Raw genomic sequence first — 20,922 nt, forward strand, 5'->3', positions numbered from 1 at the left:
ATGTCCTAGAAACCTGGAGGTGTGGCAGACAAGCAGATGGGGATGGTGAGAGGATCATCCCTCTAGGACTGGAAAGATGCTGTGGGCTGTGTAGATAGAGACGTAAATGTGTGTTACATAGAGGAAAAGCTTTGCACACTGGCTTCATGGGGTATGTGAGGATGGTCTGACTGAAAAAAAGAACATGTTTGGTTATGTTCTTTTCTAGATCTGTTTAGGTCTTCATCCACCTGCCTCAGTGATACCTTTTTGCCATTACAGGATCCATGATTTGTTTAAAACTAAATGAAACAGAGGACATTTGCTCTGTGTAAAATGGCAATACATTGCACGTACCCTAACAGTATCAGGAATATGTCAGTATTAAGCATTAATGTGAGCTTACTTTACACAGAACTGTGTAAATGGAGGGGAGGGGGATGATGGAATACTAATTTATGAATCCTATCCCTGCCAGACCTGATTCCTGAAACTCTAGATTCCATGCAAACACTAGTAATAATAGTCACTTTATTCTAGCAACAATACTACAGCCAAGATGTCATGAGCACTTGGGAGATAGAAAGACAGCTTTCTTGTTTTCCACTGAGATGGTTTTGAATGCATCCTGGCAGGGCTGACTCACCCTTTTAGTTTTCCAAGGAAGACAAATTGCTTTCCAGGAGCTTCTGCTGTATACAGGTTATTTTTGAGCGCTTCCTTGATTAGGGTTTATCTGCTGTGCACATAATCCACAGATGAAAAGCCCTTGGGGCTGGCTCTTTTTTTTTTTTTTTTTTTTTCTTTTTTTTTGTGTATGTGTGTGTGAACAGAAGTTTCCCCCTGAACAACCTGTCTGTTACCCAACCCATTGTTACACAACGTGGCACACATAGTTTAAGGATACCACGTTGTACCTCAGAAGTAGCTGCAGGCCAGTAGCCTGAAAAATAAAGTAATTTGAAATGCCTAGGGAGCTTTACCGGGGAAGGACTGAATAGAAACAGGATTCCTGAGGGCCACGTTGGCAAAGATAAACTATTAATACATTTCTTCCATCCATGATCTTGAGTCCCACCTCTGCCCCAGTCTCATGTTTCTTATCTTTTGTATCTGAAATTATGCTGAAAGCACCCTACTGGAAATACATTTTGCAGTTGCACAACTTGGGATCTGGCAAGGACTCAAATGGATGTCTTCCCAGCTGGGAGAATAGGACAGTGATGTCACTGGAATAGCAAAGGAAACTTTTAGCTCTGCTATGCTGTAGGTGCAGGTGAGAGGTTTTGGTCTGACCACCCTGGAGAGAAGTATTCTCCCATCCCTTGCCAGGTCAGCGGCTGACAGGAACACAGGGCCAACCCTGTGGCTCACTGTGTCCTGGGTTCTGGCCAACCGGGGAAGGAGATAAACCTTTACAGGGCTGCACAGCCTAGGTAACAGGGCAGCTCTGCAGTCAGAGAGTCAGGCATGCAGCATGATCTGTAAAAGCTCTCTTGGTTGGTGTAGGAAGTACGTAGGATGTGAGAGCAACAAAGCCAGTGCAAGAGACATCTCCTTTCAGTCAATGTTTCTCTTGTTTCTTCAGGGATTAACAATTTTGTCACATTCACTAATGGTTTTGCAGGAATAAGACATGGGGACTGTGCCCTTAAGGCCTCGTAGTCATGTCTGAATTGTCTTTCCAGTCTCCCAATCCTGCTGCTGTTTGAGACTAGCCTCAGTCCTTGGGGAGAAGGAGTCAAAGCTACAGCATCTAAGTGTTATACAGTTCTCTGAAGGAGTACCAGTCTATTTTCACGTTGCTGTGGCTACGGTGTAATGCTGGCGTATCCAAGATCTCCTTAAACCAGCTAGTTCAGGTATTAGCGGTTAGGTTGCTACAGCAACACAGGACTTACTGCAAGCTGCAAAACTTGTCTAAGGAACAGGATGGATGAGCCTGTGTGGAGCTCTGCACTATATAACTAGTTTAAATGTACTTCCAGTTTGCTTCCACCTCCTTGTGCTGAAGTAGGCTGAAAAGCTTACCCAGGTGCTGAATAATAGCTAACTGCGTCGAGCTAGGCATGCAAGACACAGGAGTGGCTGCAGCCTGCTGGTGCCTGTATCATCTTTGCACATAACTATCACCTGCTCTCTGACAAGCTGTGACAAACACAAAAAGCCCATTTTCCATACTGTGTCATGTACTGCACTTGGGGAAGTGTAGACGTAATGCTCACCCTGTGATTGGTGCAACAACCATTTTGTCCCTGGGCATGGTCAGAAGCACAAAAACTCCTTGTGCAGAATTATGTGTATTAATCCCATTTACATATTCACTCAAAGCCTTTTTCACCCCCTACATAAGCAACGTTTGCCCATCCCATCCCATTTCCTGCTGTATACAGACCCACCCATGTCCCTGCACAGCCATGTGGGGTGGCTCTTTGCCTTGATGATTTGGGGCAGCTCACTCACTCCTTGGCCACCACACCCACTTAAGGAATGACTGGCACCAATGCTAGGGTGAGGGATCTGTGCTCACTGGGGACACAGTGGGACACAGGGGGTACCATCTCTGGCATGGCAGTGGACACCAGATTGGTTTCCTGGCTGAGCATCACTCCCATGTGTGCTTGGCTGTGTCTTGTTCTGGGGAAGTGATCACTCCCAGTCTGTTTCCCAGGAACTGCTGCTGCTGTGGCCATTCTTCTCTTGCCCTCTCCACAGGCGTGATGTTTCCAGTGGCACATTGGCATGTTGCAGTGGCTTCTCCTCCCTTCTCCCTGCCACACTCTTGTTGAATGTGTTTGTAGGTTGTCCCCTCTCTCTACTCTCCTGGTCCGGAGCCTTTCCCCAGATGGCACATCTCAGTTGCAATGGCCGAAGGAGTGGTTCCCTCCTCCCACACAGGAGCAAATGCTTCCATCTTTCCCAGTCAGCTTGTTTTCTTTGTTTTGTGACCCGAGCCAGTGATGGAAACCAGTGCAGACAGCAAAGAGACTGGTGGCTCTGCTTCCACATAGGTCTTTTGAATGTTTCCCGATGGGACTATTAATAGACCAGTGTCCTTTCATAAATATGCAGCTGAGCTGTTACTTGCCCAAGGGCTGCTAAATTATTGGGGTGAAGTGTGGTCTGTCCTGTAGATTCAGTGCAGGTTTATAAGCTGAGCATTATCTCTCTGCAGCAGACCAGCGTGAGGCACAGGCTCTGGTTTGGTCCCATTTAAGACTTTAATGCATGATTTAAGCCTAAAAAAACACGGGGAATGCCTGTCCTTTGTTGTACGGCTGAATTCCCCCCAACAGTCAAAGAAATAATAATAGTCAGCTGAAATTGGAAAGAGTGATATTAATCTGCCCATTAATCCTTCAGCGAAACCATGAGAGGAGAGCAAAGGCAAAGCGCTTGGGGCGCTTGCGGGCAGGGCGTTTGTGAGGAGTACATCCTGTGAATATCTGTGTGTGTCCAGCAGCACAAACTGCAGATGGGCAGGCAGCAATCCCCTTCTCTGTTGGCAATCCCGAGTCAAAAAAGCTGTAAAAGACAAAGCACTTGGTGTCATTGGAGTCACACACCTGTGAAACAAGGTGTCATTAAGAAGAAACACCGACTTGAAAGCAGAGGTGGATTTGGAAGGACTGTGGAAATCTCCCTCAGGAGAGTGTTTTGAAAATGAATAGGGGAAAAAAAATTGGTATATTTCAAAATTAATGGGAAAATAAATCATGGGAATAGAGACAACCCAGCTGGTGAAAGCCTTTCCACACAGCCAAGATGCTCTCAGCATTACTGACAGAGATGATGAGGGGCTTTAAATTTCTTTTACAAACCTTTGATTGGAGATTTGGCTGGAGACCTACTTCTGTCCAGCCTTAGGATGAAATTAGGGCCACCTGGTTTCAAACCCATAGCAAACAGAAAGCCTATTTTGAAATTTTTCACTCCTTACCAGGAGGGGAAGGTGGGATATTCTCAATAAAATTAGAGCATCTGCTACACCTGAAGAAATCTTAACTTATCTCCCTCTTTTCTCCTCTGCCCTCCTCCTTTGTTCTTCTTCAAAGGTTGAAAAAAATGAGGACGGAGACCAAAAGATTGAGCAAGATGGCATCAAACCAGAAGATAAAGCTCATAAGGCAGCCACCAAAATCCAGGCCAGCTTCCGCGGACACATAACAAGGAAAAAGCTCAAGGGGGAGAAGAAGGGAGATGCTCCAGCATCTGAGACTGATGCCGCCGACAAGAAGGAGGAAGGCCCTGCTGGCGGAGCGGCCGAGAACAAAGAAAGCGAGGCTCCTGCTGCCACAGAGGCGGCCGCCGCTGACAGTGCCCAGCAGGAGGAGGGCAGCAAAGACAGCAGCGCGCCAGCGGAGGAGAAAAAAGGAGATGGAGCCGCCGACACGGGCTCGGAGCAGCCAGCCCCACAGGCTGCCACCCCTGCTGCCTCCTCGGAGGAAAAGCCCGCTGCTGGCGCCGCCCCCGATAGGGAAAGTGCCACTAAAGCTTCCACTGATAACTCGCCGTCCTTGAAGGCTGACGAAGCCCAAGACAAAGAGGAGCCTAAACAAGCCGACGTGCCTGCTGCTGACACCACTGCCACCACCACCCCTGCCGCAGAGGATGCTACTGCCAAGGCAACAGCGCAACCCCAAATGGAGACAGTGGAGAGCAGCCAAACCGAAGAGAAGACAGGTGAGTGAGCGCCTGGCTAGGGAACCGGCCTCTCCAGAAATGGACACCTGCCTCGGTCTCCTGGGAGCAAGAGCTGGTGTGGGGATCAGATCTAGAGTTAACAGAGCAATCCCCTTGCCGGTTTCTAGGGGTGGGGGAGATTAATTTTGTGCTTAGTACCCTCTTTCCTGCTTCCAGTCAGCTTTTGGAAATACTGCAGCTCCTGCTGAGGTTCCTGTTCCTCTAGATGGAGGTGCCATCAGCCCTTTTTTCCATGGTGGCAGGAGAGTGTCTGCCAGCTGGGAGGCTTTGAGGGAGAGCTCCCCAAGCTCTGCACATCCTAAAGATCAAGATGAGCCTTTTCAGTCACACTAGCAGAGAGAAGCTCCAGTGGGAAAACTTGGCCAGGCCACTGGAGGCTTTCAACTTCAGCTGAAAATCTCACAAAACAAAAGCTCTCTTATTCTGCAGGAGACCTTGCTGGTGGGATGGTCCTGGAGTCAAAAGGGTCTTTCTTCCACCTGCTTGTATGGATGAGGTTCTTAGTACAGCCACATCCTAGTCAGGAACATCTTATTATCAGCAGGGCTTATAGTTTCACCCGTACCCATACCTATATGGTTTTTACTTGGAGTAACCCATGCCAGGCATGCTTGCATGAAGCTTTTAGACATGTCAGCTAATACAAACATGGGTAGCAAGAGAATCAGATAGGAAAAGGAATGTTTAAAGGCCCTGATAAATCAGTGAGTGAGGACAGAAGAGAGCTGAATACCAAAAGTCACTCTAGGAGGTGTTTTTAACTCCTCACTCTTGACAGAGTGCAAGCCTGGTTAACCAGTTCCCCTGGGAAGGGGTGAAGAGTTTTGAGAGGCAAAGGTGGACATTTTTTGACAAACCAGAAAGAGGAGTTGATTATAAATTGTGATAGTGAGCTGAGTAGAAAAAGCATCAAAGATCTGAGGATATTTTTCTCTCTTGTTCTTGACCATTCTTATTTTATCAAAGAAATAGAACATAAGAAAAAAAAAAAAGGAAAAAAAAAAAAGAAAAAGGTAATATTTGAGGTAGGCTCCACATGAAACTCAATTCAGAGGCAGTATCAAGCAACACTGGCCTTCACATTCATGAAATACTGTGTTTTACAGGGCAGCCTGCATTCATTAGCTTGTTGGGGTAAAATGTTGCATATCACCTTGATGTTCATAAACAGCCTGATGTAAATTTTAGAGAGCCTCAGCACCCAGTCTTTTACTTACACATGTTTCTCCATAATTTCATTTGGCCCCCTACTTCTCCTCCACAAATTGCAACTCCCACTCTCCAATTAGGCTTCCAAGCCTCATAGTTAACCTGGGGCTTCAGGCAACTCTATTCCTGCTCAACAAAAGTGGACAGATAGGGAAGAACAGGTATCCAAAGGGACAGATTAAATACTTGGAGAGGAGCTCACACAGGACATTTGTGATTTAAGGCATGGGCAAGGGGAGCAGCCTTCAAGAATGTGAGTCTGAACTGGTTGTACAGAAGCACGAAGGGTTGCTGGTTTTACTTCCGCTTATTGAGGAGTTTCTAGAAATAAGCCTTCAAATTGAAATGTCCATGTTTGCTTTTTGTTGTCCAGGTCTCCAGCTATTTGTTCTTACTTTATATGATGAGTTAAGTGGCAACATAAATGTCATGTGGTCAGTGAAATATAATTTGCTACGTTGTGTGCTGTACTTGTTGGTTTTATACTTGGGCAAAGGTACAAACGTCAATGGCAAGAATAGGGCAGGGTGAATCAGTGTTTTGGGGCCCTCTTTACACAGGATAATGAATGCTCATTCCCTATTATTTAATGGGATGCCTTATTCCTAAGCAAGAATGATTCTGCTTTGAATTGACATCCCATTTTTATTCAGATCAATCTGCTCTAATGGATAGAGGTAGGGCATTTATAGTAGCAAGCTATTTGATTTTAATTTTCATTTATTTTACCTGTTTTCAGTTGTCACTCATGAAAAAATGGTTTATTTCTACTCAATATTCTGAATCATTTTCAGATATCCTCCCCACGCTCTTGTTGGTTTTGACACCACTTGAAGTGGCCAACCATTCATAGACACATCATTTGAAGTGGCCATTTAAAATGCACAATTTAATATGCATTTGCACGTGATACTATTACTTATGTAAACATCTCGCCAACAGAGGAAGCTGGAAAATCTGCAATCAAATATATATTTAAAAATGAGTTTTCAGTGACCGAGTGCTCAAGACCAGTATGTGCATCCATTTGTGCTTACTCAGTATGCATGCAGTAACATTCAATCCTAGCAATGTTTGCAGAAGGCAAACATCGAAGGTGCGTGGCCAGAGTCAAGCTGATAGCCTCTTTAAAATGTTAATGAATATAGATTTTTCTTGAATTTCTATTCCAGTATGATATCAGCCTTCCAGTCACAAACCTGAACAGCTGGCTAAGTGACCCCAGAGTCATCCAAGAAAGAAATGCAAAAAAGATTAAATAGGTCTCCTTGTACATCTCTCTGAGGATTCCAGGCTGTGCTCTGCAATGCGCTCTTATAGCACAATGTCCACAATAGTAGGAAGCTGTTTCCTTCTGAAAGAATATTCCTCTGAAGAGCATCATCACAGTACAAAAGTACCCACAGACAGGAAATAGTTCCTGACAGAAAGCCTATGTTTTCTTTTTACCATCTTCGTCCTATTACTCTCTCGTATCTTTAAACCTCTCCATCTCTCTTGTTGCTTACTCTTTCCATAGACTTAAACACATTTCCCAGGTCTCAACCTTTCCCCCGGCAAACACAGCACTGGTGGTTGCTGGTGTGACAGCGCTGGTCATTCATGAAAGCGGGGACATCTGCCACTTCAGTGCTCCTCCAGCCCAGGGACAGATCCTCTTTCAGCTTCATCTGTCCCCTTGGCCTTCAAAGGTCACCTCTTATCGTTCCTGTGATCGAAGACTGGCACAGTAGTGCACAGTGTCAGGCTGCCAAAATTAAATCAAATTGGCTCCTGGCCAGTGTCATCGGTTGGCTGGTTGCCCTGGCATGCTTGGCTGCTACTACCCTGAGGCGTGCCGACCGTGCTGCTTTGGGGTGGTGGTGTTCATCTGCCTTGAATTTTACTACAATGGCTGCATCATGCTATCTGTGGATACTTTCCCTGGTGCAAGCACAAGCAAAAGGCATGGGCTTTTAATTCACACCCAGAAGAGATTTTTGCCTTTTTCTACGGGCAGGGCAGAAAAGGACAGGGAGTGGGGAAAGGAATGACTAATCAGATAAAGAGAAGTGCGCAGTTTTTAATGCTTAATATTTCTGGAGTGGGAGACAGAGAGAGTGGTTTTTTGTACCAGTCAGTGGTTCCCCTGACAGCCCTCACCTCTCTCCTTGTTTCTCAGTTCTATGTGCTCTATCTGTCTTTTGGTAATGGCCTAGGAAATGGCTTCAAACAACTGTCCTGTATCCAATAGTAGTTGGTCTGGAACCCCAGGCATTTCCAGTTGTAAAGCAGGGCAGTGCCTAAGCAATCCTCTGTGTTTCTAAAAGTAAAAAAGAGATGGATTCCAGCCTGGGTGAGGCATGAAATGAGTCAGTGGGCTTTGTTCAGTGGCAATGAAGGATTGATGTAAGAGGACAATCTCTCAAACCTCTTCATGTCTTTCAGTGGATGACAGGAATGTGAAGAAGTTGTCTCGTCATCTGAGCATCCTTGTCAAGACTTAGATTTATAAGTTTTCCTCTTATGATCCAGCTTTTGGCTCTTTGGTGTTGGCATTATGCTTGGAGAGGCTCCCTTAGATGCCAACCTACTGAACAGGACAAAATCTAAAAGTGATGAGGGGAATTTATGCATTACATATGGATAAGGAAGTGAGACTGATTCTAATCATGGTTGCATTGGCTTAAATCCAGAGTACCCATGAAAATTACTGGAAAGAGTCTGGTAGTGCAGCTTTGAAATGAGATCAGCATCCAGCACAGCAGACTATGGAAGAACATGGGCTATGATGTCCTCCTGGGGAGGAGAGGAGGTGAATGTCACACAGTGTTGGGATTTGATTTGTACTTTCACAAGTTTTCAGGTCTCACCTCCAGATTTGGTTGGCTCTCACATCAGAGCACTCTCAGATTGTCAGGTAAGAATACAAAACCCAGAAATGTGAAAGAGTAAATTGTGCCTAAGGAAACAAATGGATCTTCTTTTGTTGGGAAAGGAAGAATGTTTTTCCTGCTTCATGAAATAGTTTTACAATGGAGCAGCTTCACAGCTGAAATGAAAAATCTGCCAGGTGACAAGTACTTTGCATGTAAGCGGGCTAGCAGTTCCCCCAGGGCTCTGAATCCTGCAAGCAAGGAGCACTGGGAGGCACCATCTTCCCTTCCCTTCCTCAGAGGGAGCAAGTCCCTGTGGATCCTTTTTCATGGTTTACAGTTGAATCAGTTCTTTGTTTTCAGTTCAGTCCCCATACTGATGGAAGGACAATGCTTGCTGCGCTTTGGGAGCACTGGCTGTATAAAGATTTGGAAAGGGAGACTTGTCTATTGTCTTGTGCCAGCCAGAACACGCAGCCTGCACTATGTGAGAGGATTGCAGCTGTGGGACCTGGAATTTCAGTCTTGGCCCATGAGTAGCTGGCATGAGGCAGGACAACCCCATTGCCATTCCTGTTTCAAGGGAGCTTATCTCTGCTGCTACACCTGGCAGCCAAGGAAAGCCATGCAAACACACTAGTCCTCCCATGGCTGTCCCAGAGGGAACAACTCTAAGCAAGCATGGCAGCGCTTTCTTGTCTGTAGTACTACTCCAGCAACAAACTAAGACTCTATAAATGCAGTTTAGATTGCCTGACACATGCTGAAGTATGAAGGCTGTCTCTATTCCTCAGTTGCTCTGAAATTTTAATCTTTGTATTGTGTCTACATGGGTATAAACATCGCCTAATTCATAGCTGGGTATGCATTGGTGCAAATAGCTGTGTGAGGGGGAGGGCGTGAAAAGTGGAATGTCACAATTTTCCTACACACAGCATGGCACAGGGGCAGGATTTCCTCCTCTATTGCAGTGAAATACTCTCTTGTCCCATGTGTGCCTCAGGTCTGCTGTTTCCTAATGAGACGCAGCTTGCCTCTAGGGGTGGGATCTGCACTAGTGGGTCGGTGGTGAAGCAGTATTTGACCTCTTTTAATAAAATCATAGATGACATTAAACATATTTACTGACAAAAAGGTACAGGACAACTCTGGAAAAGGTCTTTTGAGGAGAGCGGGGTAACCACTCCTTCATACATAAGAGGTACCAGTTTTTCTGGAACCTCAGTAAGAAGTGCATGGACACTCATGGCTGGTTACTGGAGTCAGTGGCTTATTTTGTGAAGGATGCAAATTATAGGAAAGGTGACAGCAATCTTTCACCCCTTCTGCTGCTGGCAGCTACAGCTGTTGCTCTTCCAAACCACACCAATACCAGTGTACGGGTGACATTGCCTAGGGCAGTGTCACAGTGTGTGCCATGTTGTACTGTAGTCACTCACACTAACACACAGCTCTCTACAGCTGAGACCAGTGGTTGAACTCCACTTAGAGTCTGCTCTAAATCGCCCTCATTCCAATGTTCTCCACAGTGGCCCGCTGCATTTGCATTCAGATCATCTTCAGAAAATGCTCCATGGGAGGAAGGTTTTCTGTCATAGATGAAAAACAAAATATCTGCTGAGGAGGGCTCAAATAGCAGACCTGTGGACAGGCTGGACAGACAGACAAAATTTAAGTGATGGCTGTTTGCTGTAGCTGCCAGAAGTGCTCTGCACCACTGCCAGTGTCATCTCTTTGCACTAGGATCAAATAGGCTGGACTTTTCAGATAGATATGAGCCTGCAGATTATCAGCTGGGATTTACAGCTCCAAGGAGATGAAATTCAGAAGTAGAAATACTGACTCTGTGGTACAGATGGCTGCCACATGCAGAGGTAAAGGATTTGGAAAATTCACCAGGTACGCACAGTCAGATTAGTTAGACATTCCTCAAGAGCTATTTAATAGGTGCATAAATATTGGATTATCAATGTCAGTGCAGTGATCACTTCCAATCTCTGTGGAAATTTCATGGACTCTGGCAAGGTGAAGTTGCACTCCCAAGGATCCATGCAAATAACTGGCAGAGGAACACAGAAATTGCCAAGCTAGGACAGAGCTAATATCCATTTGTTGTACTTCTCGCTGTGGCTAGCACAAAGCACTGCTATGGGCAGATCTAGGGTAAACTGCTTCTCTGCTGCTGGGACTCATCCCTGCCTTCTGCTGTCTAGGATTTGTTTTAACAGGTAAAGCATGATGTATTCTCTCTTTTGATGCTAATATAACTGTGGTGTTATAGGGCACATACATATATTTTTGTGTGTGTGTACGCACACAAAAGATCTGATTGACAAAGTATCAACAGCTTTACCAACTCCAACCAGCTGTACAATGGCCATAAAGTTTGGTGACAAATTGGCCACCATTGCCTTAAATATCTTTCTGTTCTTGTGCTATGTCACAGAAACAGCAAAAGCTTGTGATAGCCCTTCTTCATGCCTTTGATTATGGTATATAGCATCATACAGTATGCATTTATGCACAGAGGGCACAGTATCACAGCCCTTGCTGTTCATCACTTTCCTGAAGAAAACATAAGCAATGCTTTCGACTGCTTTTTATATGAAATTATTCCCATGCTTCTTAGGAACTCTGTTGCTTTTCTCTGGACTCCCTCCAAATCTGCAATTCTATTTTATGAGATAGAATGACAGATACTCTTCACATTAGTCCAAAAAAAGCTGTAACTTTTTACATGTTTCCAGAGAGGCATTATTTCTTCTGTTTTGTTCCTCATCCCAGTCCTTATGCACACCAACCCCTTTCCTTTTTGCAGACAGCTACTGAATGAGCACTGATGACTGCAATGACTCTTTTTGTAAAGACACTACTGAAATATTTTATTTAGCCCTAGGATGATCTCTGAAACTGGGGAGTGACCAAGAGAACCAAGGAAAATGTAAGCAGTGACAGAAGGATTACAAGTCAAGGGATGCCACTGACAGCAGCTCTGTGGGGCAGTTTTCCACCTCCAGTTCTGGACCTCTGATAGACCTGTGAAAGACCATATTACACAAGCTCAATTTGAACAGGTTTCTGGGCACAATATTTCTCGATGTGACATTCATGCTGCAAGCTTGATTTAAAGAAGTGCTTCTTCATTTCCTAGCTTTCCTCTCTGGATATCTTTCAGGCAGAAAATAGACGAGATATTAAAAACAATGTGTGTAGGAAACTCAAATGATGGAGAGTACTGCTATTGTGTGCTTTGCTGTTCTTTGAAGAAGAGTCCGGTCTGGTTTTGCAGGTTACTAGAACTGTGACTTCTTTCCTACTTCTGTATTCCCTGCCAAAGCTTCCCTTTACATGTCCTTTAGCTCTAATGGCCTGTGCCATGTAAAGAGTTGGTTATATCATCACCAGACGTGAATTTGGTCTGTGCAAATGTTTCTTTTTTTCTTTCTGCATCCTTAGCTACATCAGTGTCAGCATGGGACACTGGAACAGAGTGGAAAATCTCAGCTGAAGTCCTGGCAGTCAGGAGTCCACCTTGGACACCTGCCCTTCGCTAGGCTGTGGTGTACTGAGGAAAAGAACTATGGAAAGCTGGACAGGGTCCAGGGATCTAAAGGAAAATGCTGTTCCCCTAATGACCAGAAAAGTGAGACTCAGTGCTTCATGCAAATAAGTCTTAGATAAAGGTCATAAGGTCTCAATTATCCTGTGTTCAAAGAACGACAGACTTGCCAGCTGTACCTTGAGGCAATAGCAAATGAGTCCTCTTTTCATTATGAAAGAAAGCAGAAGGTGGAAGACGCTATTCAACCTCTCCATCTTCCTTCAGCAAAACACAGTAATTGGTAATGCTAGTAATGATAACTGGGCATTACCTGTAACCTACAGGGCTTAATGAAGAAGAAAATCTCTCTGACATTTGGAATAGCATCTGAATCCCAACACTGAAGTGGGTGCAGTGGTACAGAACCAGAGCTGATAATGCATTGCAGGTACAGGGAAAGGGACAGAAGAGCAGGAACAACAGCTGTGACCATCATGCAGGAGCATTCCCCAGTGCTGCTGACTTTGACAAAACTGTCTTAGCAGCTGTGAAAAATGTTTCAAAGACTTTACTTGACAACCACTTGAAGAGATGGAAGTCGGAATCAAGTAAAAGTGATTTAAAGTTGAGGTGGTGGCAAGTACTTTCAAAAACATCTTTGATGTTCATAAAAGCTTGGGGTGCATACTGATTTGAAAATGACACAGGTCTCTAACAGAGAGGTGTGGATGCAAGTTGGTGTGGACTATGTCCATAACAATCTAGTTTTCAAATTAATATGGAACTCCCTTCCCTTACTGGGTGTGGGCTTAGGAAAAAAAAAAAAAAACAAACAGTTTAGATATCCCATGTTACCTATCCTGCTTAAGTAAGGCTAGGATTTCACCCATGGCTTCAGCCTCACTGCCACAAGCAGTTCAGAATAACCTCCAGTCATTGGTGCTGAAAAAAGGGATATGTCACAGAAGAACAAACCCTGGCCTTGGGTTTTCCCCCCTTCAGAAATATCTGCGAGTTGAAGTAGTGTGTCTTAATCTTAGATCTGCTCACAAATGGTCTCAATGTTTCTCCCCCTGGAAGGCACTCAGTGTAATCTTGTAACATTGGTCCTCTGCTTTTCTTTGTCAGGAGGGATGGAAATCCCCCACATTCACGGGATCTTATCAGAGGGCTACTGTGGGTTTATCTTCAGCAGGGCTGCTACAGTTCACAGGAGCAGCAATTCTGTCTGGCCCTTTGTCTGCATTCCCTGCAGTCCCTTATTCAACTGGTACCCCAGGGATCCGGGTGGTGAAAGCAGGTAACTTCTTTGCTGCCAAGCAGTGAGGAGGCATGAGTGCCATCTTGATCTTGCAACTCTGTTCAAACACTGCAAACAGGTTTGGCATCTGCCTTTAAGCCTATCTTTGGGGCTGAAGATATGTTTCCACAAAGCCATCCCAGCACTCTTGCCAGGACTTTGCTGGGACACTTACCAGTGTGGCCAAGCATGGTGCCTGTTTGGACTAAACCTGACCTCTTGTCCATGACACAACCCTTCCTAAACACATCTGAGGCCCACCAGGAAGGCATGGGGAAGAAATGCACAGCACTGCTGCTGAGCAGCAGAGTTCAGTCTCCAGAGATGCTAACCCAACACTGTTCACTGCACACAATAAAGAGACAGAACATGAGAAAGAAAATGTTTTTTTGTGCCTCAGGATAGAAACTTTTCTCATTGCTGAAGCCAAATGACTATGAAAAAGACAGATGGAGTCACTGAGTTTTATACCAGGGAGGAAGGAGAAAATTCCAGATGCTCCTAAATGATGTAGCTGCAACTACTTCTTGGTCTCATTTCTAGGGAAACGCATAGACATGGTTCTGCCAAACAGAGGAGTTAAGCCTGATCGAGGTTCAAACTACAACCATGCAGGGCTTCCAAGTCCTGCTGGGCCAGAATTCTTCTGTGAACCCTTTAATTATTCAAACCCAAGCATAGTATATACCATTACCAGGAATTATGGGATTTGTAGAATAAAGTAGTAAGAAAAACCTTTCCCTGCTTTTAGAATAGCTAGCATGTGAGGGTCAGGTCCTCCCTGAATGGGACAGAAGACAGGGTGGGCCTTATGCTAGGAAGCTGAAATCCAGTGAGCTTTGCAAGCAAGCCATTGGGCTTCTAGACACATTTTCCCCTGATTCCTCCTGCTGGAGCTATTCCACTTTGTATAAATTATTTATTGTTTGCTGGAGCCAGGATGTAGCATTTGGTCTCCCCTATTCCAGATGAGTGCCCTCACCACTGGTCTACAGAGTCAATGTTTTCCTCTGGCCCAATAAATATTTAATGGTTTATGGAAGTGGAACAGCTCCAGCAGGAGAGGAAGAGTAAGAGAGACGTGTTCATCCACATGGATACCTCACAACATCGCTCCGTGACCAGCAGGCAAGACCCGAGCCAAGGACCTTTATAGCAAATAAACTCAGCAGGAGGAGACAATAAGAGCACAAAATGGTGGGGTGCCACTTCCTCTGCCTCAGTGCAATTTCAGAGCAGCTCAAGCTTGATGAGTCCGTGCCTCATATCAGGCCCTCTTCTTGTGACCACTGTTGTCAAAATTATGGTGCTCAAGCCAAAATTATGTGTTGCTCCACCTTGGACAAAAACGTAAAAACTCTGCACATGGAACCTGTGGTAACTGGCAGCTTCCATGGACCTGTGCAAGGCTGGGCTTCATGGCAGGCTTTGGCTGCACACGAGATGGTGGAGGAGCAGCTACTGCTTGGTCCCACAGCTGAATCAGGGCCAAGGAAAATGTCCTTTGACGAGGAAGAGAAGCCTTGTCACTGCAGACTGGGTCAGCAAAGGGCTGTCTCAGCTCCCTGGAAGGGTGCTTCTTTCCACCACAGTGGACGGTACTGAGGAGCTGCCGACACCCCAATCTGCTCCAGAGAGGTGGTGCATCCTGGCTATGGCACAGCTGGCTGTGCACAGGGCATGGGGCTGCCTGGCTCTGCCCCTAGGTGGTCTCCCCAGCATTTGCAGCTGTCCCACCGAGTGCCCTCATGTCACGGCCGAATTCATTATCTGCCTGATGGAATTGTTATTGTGAAAAGCCAATTAAACCGAGATGGCTACTCTGGGACAGCTGCATCGGTTCACTTGGCACAGCACCCAGAGAGTTCAGAGACTCGATAGTCCCTCCCCAACTGGGAGGAATGGCTCTCAAAACTAGTTGAAAAATAAAATAAAACAGAGCTTGCCAAATTTGAATTAAAATCACAATTACTGATGCAAGCTGCTGCCACCTTCACAGAGAGAAGACTGGTGCTGGCAATAAGAGCACTCATGAGAGGTTTTCCAGGCAGCTCCTTCCTTCCTTCCTGCTATACAGCTTGGCTCTTTGAAAATGGCCAGTGCCAGCCTCAGGGCTGCCCTACAGCAGGAGCAAGCCACTTACTGAGCAAGCACCCCACAACTCTGGTCACAGAGATTTCTTGGGGCAGAAGGGACAACTACATAGCCCAATCTCTTGCCTTAAGTCAAACCAGGAGCAGCTGGCCTTTATATGATCTGGGGAAATTGTCCAGCTCCCTACCCTGTTTTTCAGGACAGATGCTGTGACTCCTGATCTTTCCATCCTCAGAAAAGCAGTTGCTAAGCAATCCCAGATAAGGGATTTCAGGAAGAGGAGAGAATTGCTCTGCACCAACAGTGCCACTGTGCTGTCTCTAAATGGGGTTTTTCCCACAAGTGTTTGTACTTCAAAATGCTTCTTCCTGTGTCTGGGCTCTCAAGCCTCCTCCTGATAAAATGAAAAGCAAAGGCTTCCAGGAGTTTTCCTGGGTACAGCATGAAGCCTAAACTGCCTTCTGGAGAGGAGTGCCTGTGTTCCATCCTGCACAAAACGTGTTGGGATTCAATGGGTGTGCCAGCTGTGCGTTTGAGAAATATTAGTAATTTCTTTGATGCAAAGAGCTAGTGGTGTTGATGTTGCAGCTGCTGGGGACAGTTATAAAGAAGATGGCTGTGGAAAGCCTGACAACAGGCATTTAATTAATTTTAGCATCCAGTTTACAGGGCCTTGGTGGATGATGATGGACGGGAACAAACTAATGATCTCTAAATGAAATTTCTCCTTCATTTAAACTCGAAATGGGAGGATGGCAAAGGGAAGAAAAAGAGACATTTTATATCCTCCCCTTGATTGTAATTCCCTGCCTTCAGCTAGATCAATATCATTTCTGCTGGAGATGGAGGCTGCCTCTGGTTTCCATGGCAATGTGGTTGTTGGAGGCTTGCAGGCTCCATGAATCCCCAATTTATCAGTCTTCTAGGCTTTAATAATGGAGACCAGCAGTCAGGCAGCTTATGAATGGCACATGTCTTTTGGGCTGGGGGAAGGGAGGCGGGAGCATGGTTTGTAGTAAGGGCTGCAGCAATTTGTTTTCCTGCCACTGACAACTGAAGTGGGAGGAGTGTGAGGGGAGGAGCAGCACATTAATTCCGGATGCACTGGAGGAATTTCTAGACCATTTTGCTGCAATTACAGAAGATTTTCTCCTTTAGTTTCTTTTCCCTAGCCAGTTTTGCCGGGGAAGGGGAGGAGAAGAGCTTCACAATCAGTCCTTTGTGAGAAGGTGGAAGTTGTAGATGGAGAACCCAAAGGCTCTACCACTCTGCACATTTCCTTCCTCTTCTTAACCCTCTTTATTTCAGGATCAGCAGTGCGTGAATGCCAGCAGTCTGCCACAGTTTCAGGTTCATTCTTATCCCCCTACTGATCCTACCACCACTGCCAGGCTGCTCAGCAGAGCTGTGAGATGGGCAGACCTCTGAGGACCTGATCTGTCTGTCAAACTTCTGCCACTTGCTGTGCTATTCTCTGTGCATCTGCTTGGCCTCTCCAAATTCAAACCTCCATCCCCAAAGTGCTGTAAGCTTCATTCCCTGAATTAATTACTTTGCTAGGAATGTCCTGGCTGTAGAACAATCACTGTCTGTCACTTCAATAAGATTCAATTGGCCTATGTCTCTTAGGGTATTTCCATTTCTTCTTATCTTTCCTCTGATTTCTCCCCTATAATCTCATAGGGCAGTTGCTTTGAAGAAGCTAAGGAATAAATGGTTGCCTCTTAGAAAAACCTTGTTCTTCTGTCCCCTCACATGCCTTCTCTTTCTAAAACATCCTCCAGAACTTAAACCAGCAAGAGAGAGAAGGTGGGTGGCACAAAAGAATGCCATTGCATGAGATGGGGACATCCTGTTTTCCAATACAAGAGCAGCTGTCAACTGTTATATTCCACAGCTGGAAGGAAGCTAAAACCTCTATATTCAAGGTCTTTGAATCATAAGGTACTTAAGGAATTAAAGGGCACCCTTTCTGGTGTGCAGGACCTATGTGAAATCAACAGGGGCAGGGGAGAAGAGGAGTAAAGAACAACTTAGGGGTAATTTTGGCTAAGGTTTTCCTCAGGTGAAGTAGTGAATGCAGGAGATAGGGGGGCTGGTAGCTTGGAACCACTCCTGGAGGGAGCCCTGCTGGTTCATCGGGACAGCTGAGCACCTGATTGTTCATCAGATCAATTCTGATCCCACCTGATGGCTGGGGACCCCCTGCACCAGTCACTTCCCATTTCTCCCCTTCAAGCTCCCTGGATGTGAAGACCATGGAACCTTGGTAGAGGTCTGTTGAGGTCACAGCACGTCTGAGGTCACAGCACCTTTGACGCTGTTCAGTAGGAGGCCCCTCAATGCCAGTGTAAAATATCTGCCTCCAAGGCACTCTTATCCTGAAAGAGCTTTTACCTTGCCTTTGCCCACTGTACTGCACAGCCCCCCACCTGCCCACTGCTTTCTGGTGCGATGGAGCATCCCCAGAGAAGCACCATGACAGGTGACACTGCTGCCAGGTGGGAGCACCCTGTCCTCCCTGGAGCTGCCTTTGCTTGTAGTGTGACAGCGGCCAAGGGACTGGCCTTGCCAAAGGAGATCTTGCTGTCTGAAAACCTAACCACCCTGGCAGGGCTTCTTCCACTTGTAGCTGGGTTGAAATTGCCCAGGCATGGGTACAGTAGGCAGGAGTTTTGGGACAAAAGTGCTGGTAATGGGCAGAGGTAAATGAACAGTCAGCAGTAGGCATGTTGTTTTTCTCAGCTTCCATGTCTGCCTGCATCCATGGATGTGGGAAAGAAACAGCAGTGCAAGAGAGAGAGAGCTGCTTCTTCCCAATCTCCAGGATGGAAGAATATTTGCGAACATAGCTGTAACAGGGTTAACACCTCACATTCACAAGGAACATCCTCCCTTTTCTCTCCCCACCCTCTTCCTCCATCACTCCCTTTCTCTGGAGACCTCGATGCTCCCTCCCTCAGCCAAAGTTGGGGAGTTTCCGTGGCAACCTGGCAGCTGGTGTCTAGACACTGTGAAAGATGCTTTGCAATGGAGCTGTGAGCCCGACTCCCCTCGACACCCCCTCCCCATTGCTGCACACCTCGAGCATCTCTCCCACCATTCCCTCCCTTTCCATCTCCTGTACACATGTGTGCCAGTGCAGGCTTGGAATTCCATGGTGATGATGGAGGAAGCAAGGCATGGGGTGGGATGAGAAGGAGTAGAAATCCCTAATCCACTGGCTTTTCAGCCTGACAAAGCGCAAAGGCAGCTGGGACAACAGAACTGTGTCTGGCTGTCCTCTGAGGATTTAGCAGGATCAGAAAAAGAGGCAGCTTGGACCAAAGTTACCAGCCATGGGACTTGCAGAAGTTGTGGGTTTGGGGTTTTTGTCCTCACTGCTGGGGCAACTGAACCATTCTTAAATGGTCCTGGAAAAAGATGAGGTGGTACAGGAATAGGAGGCCCAAGCTACCATGGATTGGGCCCGTATTAACATTTTTGTTTCAATCTTAATGGGCTGACTTGCTTGCTTCTTTCCAGTAATTACTGGGTGACACTTCCCTGGACCTCCTGCCTGCTACCTGCACTGGGGACATTCCTCCCCACCACCTTGCTGCAGGGTGTGCCAAGGGTTTGCAGATCTCCCACGTGCCATGCGCTCACCAGGACCCCCAGGGCTCACAGGAATCACTACCATGGGTCTGTCTCTACTGAGTGAGGGATTCACCAGGGACTTGGGAGAAATCACACAAGTCAATTCCCTGGACTAGACACAGCCACTTACCTGAAATACCCAATTCCTTCATTTCTTGGTGTTTAGCTGGGGCAGCATAAGTCTGCCAGTTTTCATAAGCAGCAGGTTGGGAGGGTGGAGGATTTTAGCTCTGCATATGATGCATCCTAGGGCTGACTGCAATGGGCTAACATGGATCAGAAAGAGAACTGTATAAGCAACAGCTCTGAACCTGAAGTGTGTCTTGTTTCAGCAGTCTCAGACCTACCATCTTCTGCCTGGAATAGACTTCTGGCTGGCTAGAAGGACAGATGGATTGGGACAGATGAATCAAGCTGTGAAGCCTGGATCCAAATCTGGATCGAAATGTCATTAAAACTAGGAGATGCTCAGGGCAGAGATTTTAAATGAGGATTTCTAGTGCTCCTTCGCCTAAAAAAAAAAAAAAAAAATAAGTATAGAGTCATCTCTGGGTCATGTGTGATCTGCTTATAACAGGACAGGAAAGCCCAGATTAATATTTGGGAGCAGAGTGACGACCGGATGAGGAACAGGTTTTCGGTTCCATCTCTGCCCAAGCTGTAGCTGGCAAAGGACAGAGGAAGGAGGAAGCACAACAAATGCTAGAGAGAGCAGTGTCTGTGTAGATTTGGACAGTATTTCAGCGTGAATGCACAGGAGAATTCTAGCTGCACAGTCAATATCAGCAATAATTATGCAAACACTGAGAAAGCAGCAAAAGCAAAATCTCTGCATCTGTATCAGAATCCCAGAGTGTTGTGCAATTTCTCGTCTCTTGGCATTGGCTGTGGTAATTTAAAGATCTGCAGTGGAACAGAGACAAAAGGGAAAACAAAACCCAAGCCACCAGTCACAAAAAAAATGATCATCAGAGAGGTTGCTGCTGCTGTGGTCATAAGCTGATGTCTGCTCTGATTTAATTAATCTTGGCAAGTCATACGGGAGCTGGGCAGGTCCCAAGAGACAGTGTTTTACCCGGAAATCCACTCAACCTAATTTCACTAATGTAGGGCAGTGGAGAGACTTGGAGAGGAGCCTGCATGCTCATCCATTAGCGCACAGCATCAGCAGAGGCAGCTGGAAGCACCACCATCCAGCAGAACTGCTGCTTGCGTGCCTGCCTCGGCTTCACCGCAGCCAGAGCTGCATATGTTCCAGGCGTTTGCTCCCCAGCAGGGCTCGCAGACATGACTCTCACCCTTTCCAGGAAATAAGTGGAGTGCTGAGGAGCAGGAGCAGTTTAAGACTATTGCAGAAAAGCTCTATATCTTACTTCCATATTGTTTCCCTTCCATGGGTAACACTGTTCCCCAGCAGGTACCAGTTGGAGCTGTCGGAATGAGGCCTCTTTTTGACACTGGCCCTTCAGTGTCAGCCTCTCCTACCATGCAGCTCTACCCTCAAACAATTCTGCAGTAATGGCTTAAGGTTTGCCCAAGGCTGCCCAAAAGGTTTCTCAACTTGACTGCCCCAACCAGAGAGCTAAAATGGAAGTGAGTAC

The 20,922-nt window shown here is 46.2% G+C and overlaps 1 protein-coding gene across 1 annotated transcript in view; it reads left to right on the top strand.

The window, feature by feature from the left end:
* Positions 1-20,922, top strand: part of GAP43 (growth associated protein 43) — a 58,102-nt gene that overhangs the window by 26,396 nt on the left and 10,784 nt on the right. The window contains exon 2 of the mRNA XM_040056721.2: positions 4,035-4,662. Within this exon, the coding sequence (XP_039912655.1) occupies positions 4,035-4,662 (628 nt within the window). The remainder of the gene's footprint in view (positions 1-4,034; positions 4,663-20,922) is intronic.

Source organism: Hirundo rustica, chromosome 2, assembly GCF_015227805.2.
Source record: "Hirundo rustica isolate bHirRus1 chromosome 2, bHirRus1.pri.v3, whole genome shotgun sequence".
In the NCBI taxonomy this organism is placed as follows: domain Eukaryota; kingdom Metazoa; phylum Chordata; class Aves; order Passeriformes; family Hirundinidae; genus Hirundo; species Hirundo rustica.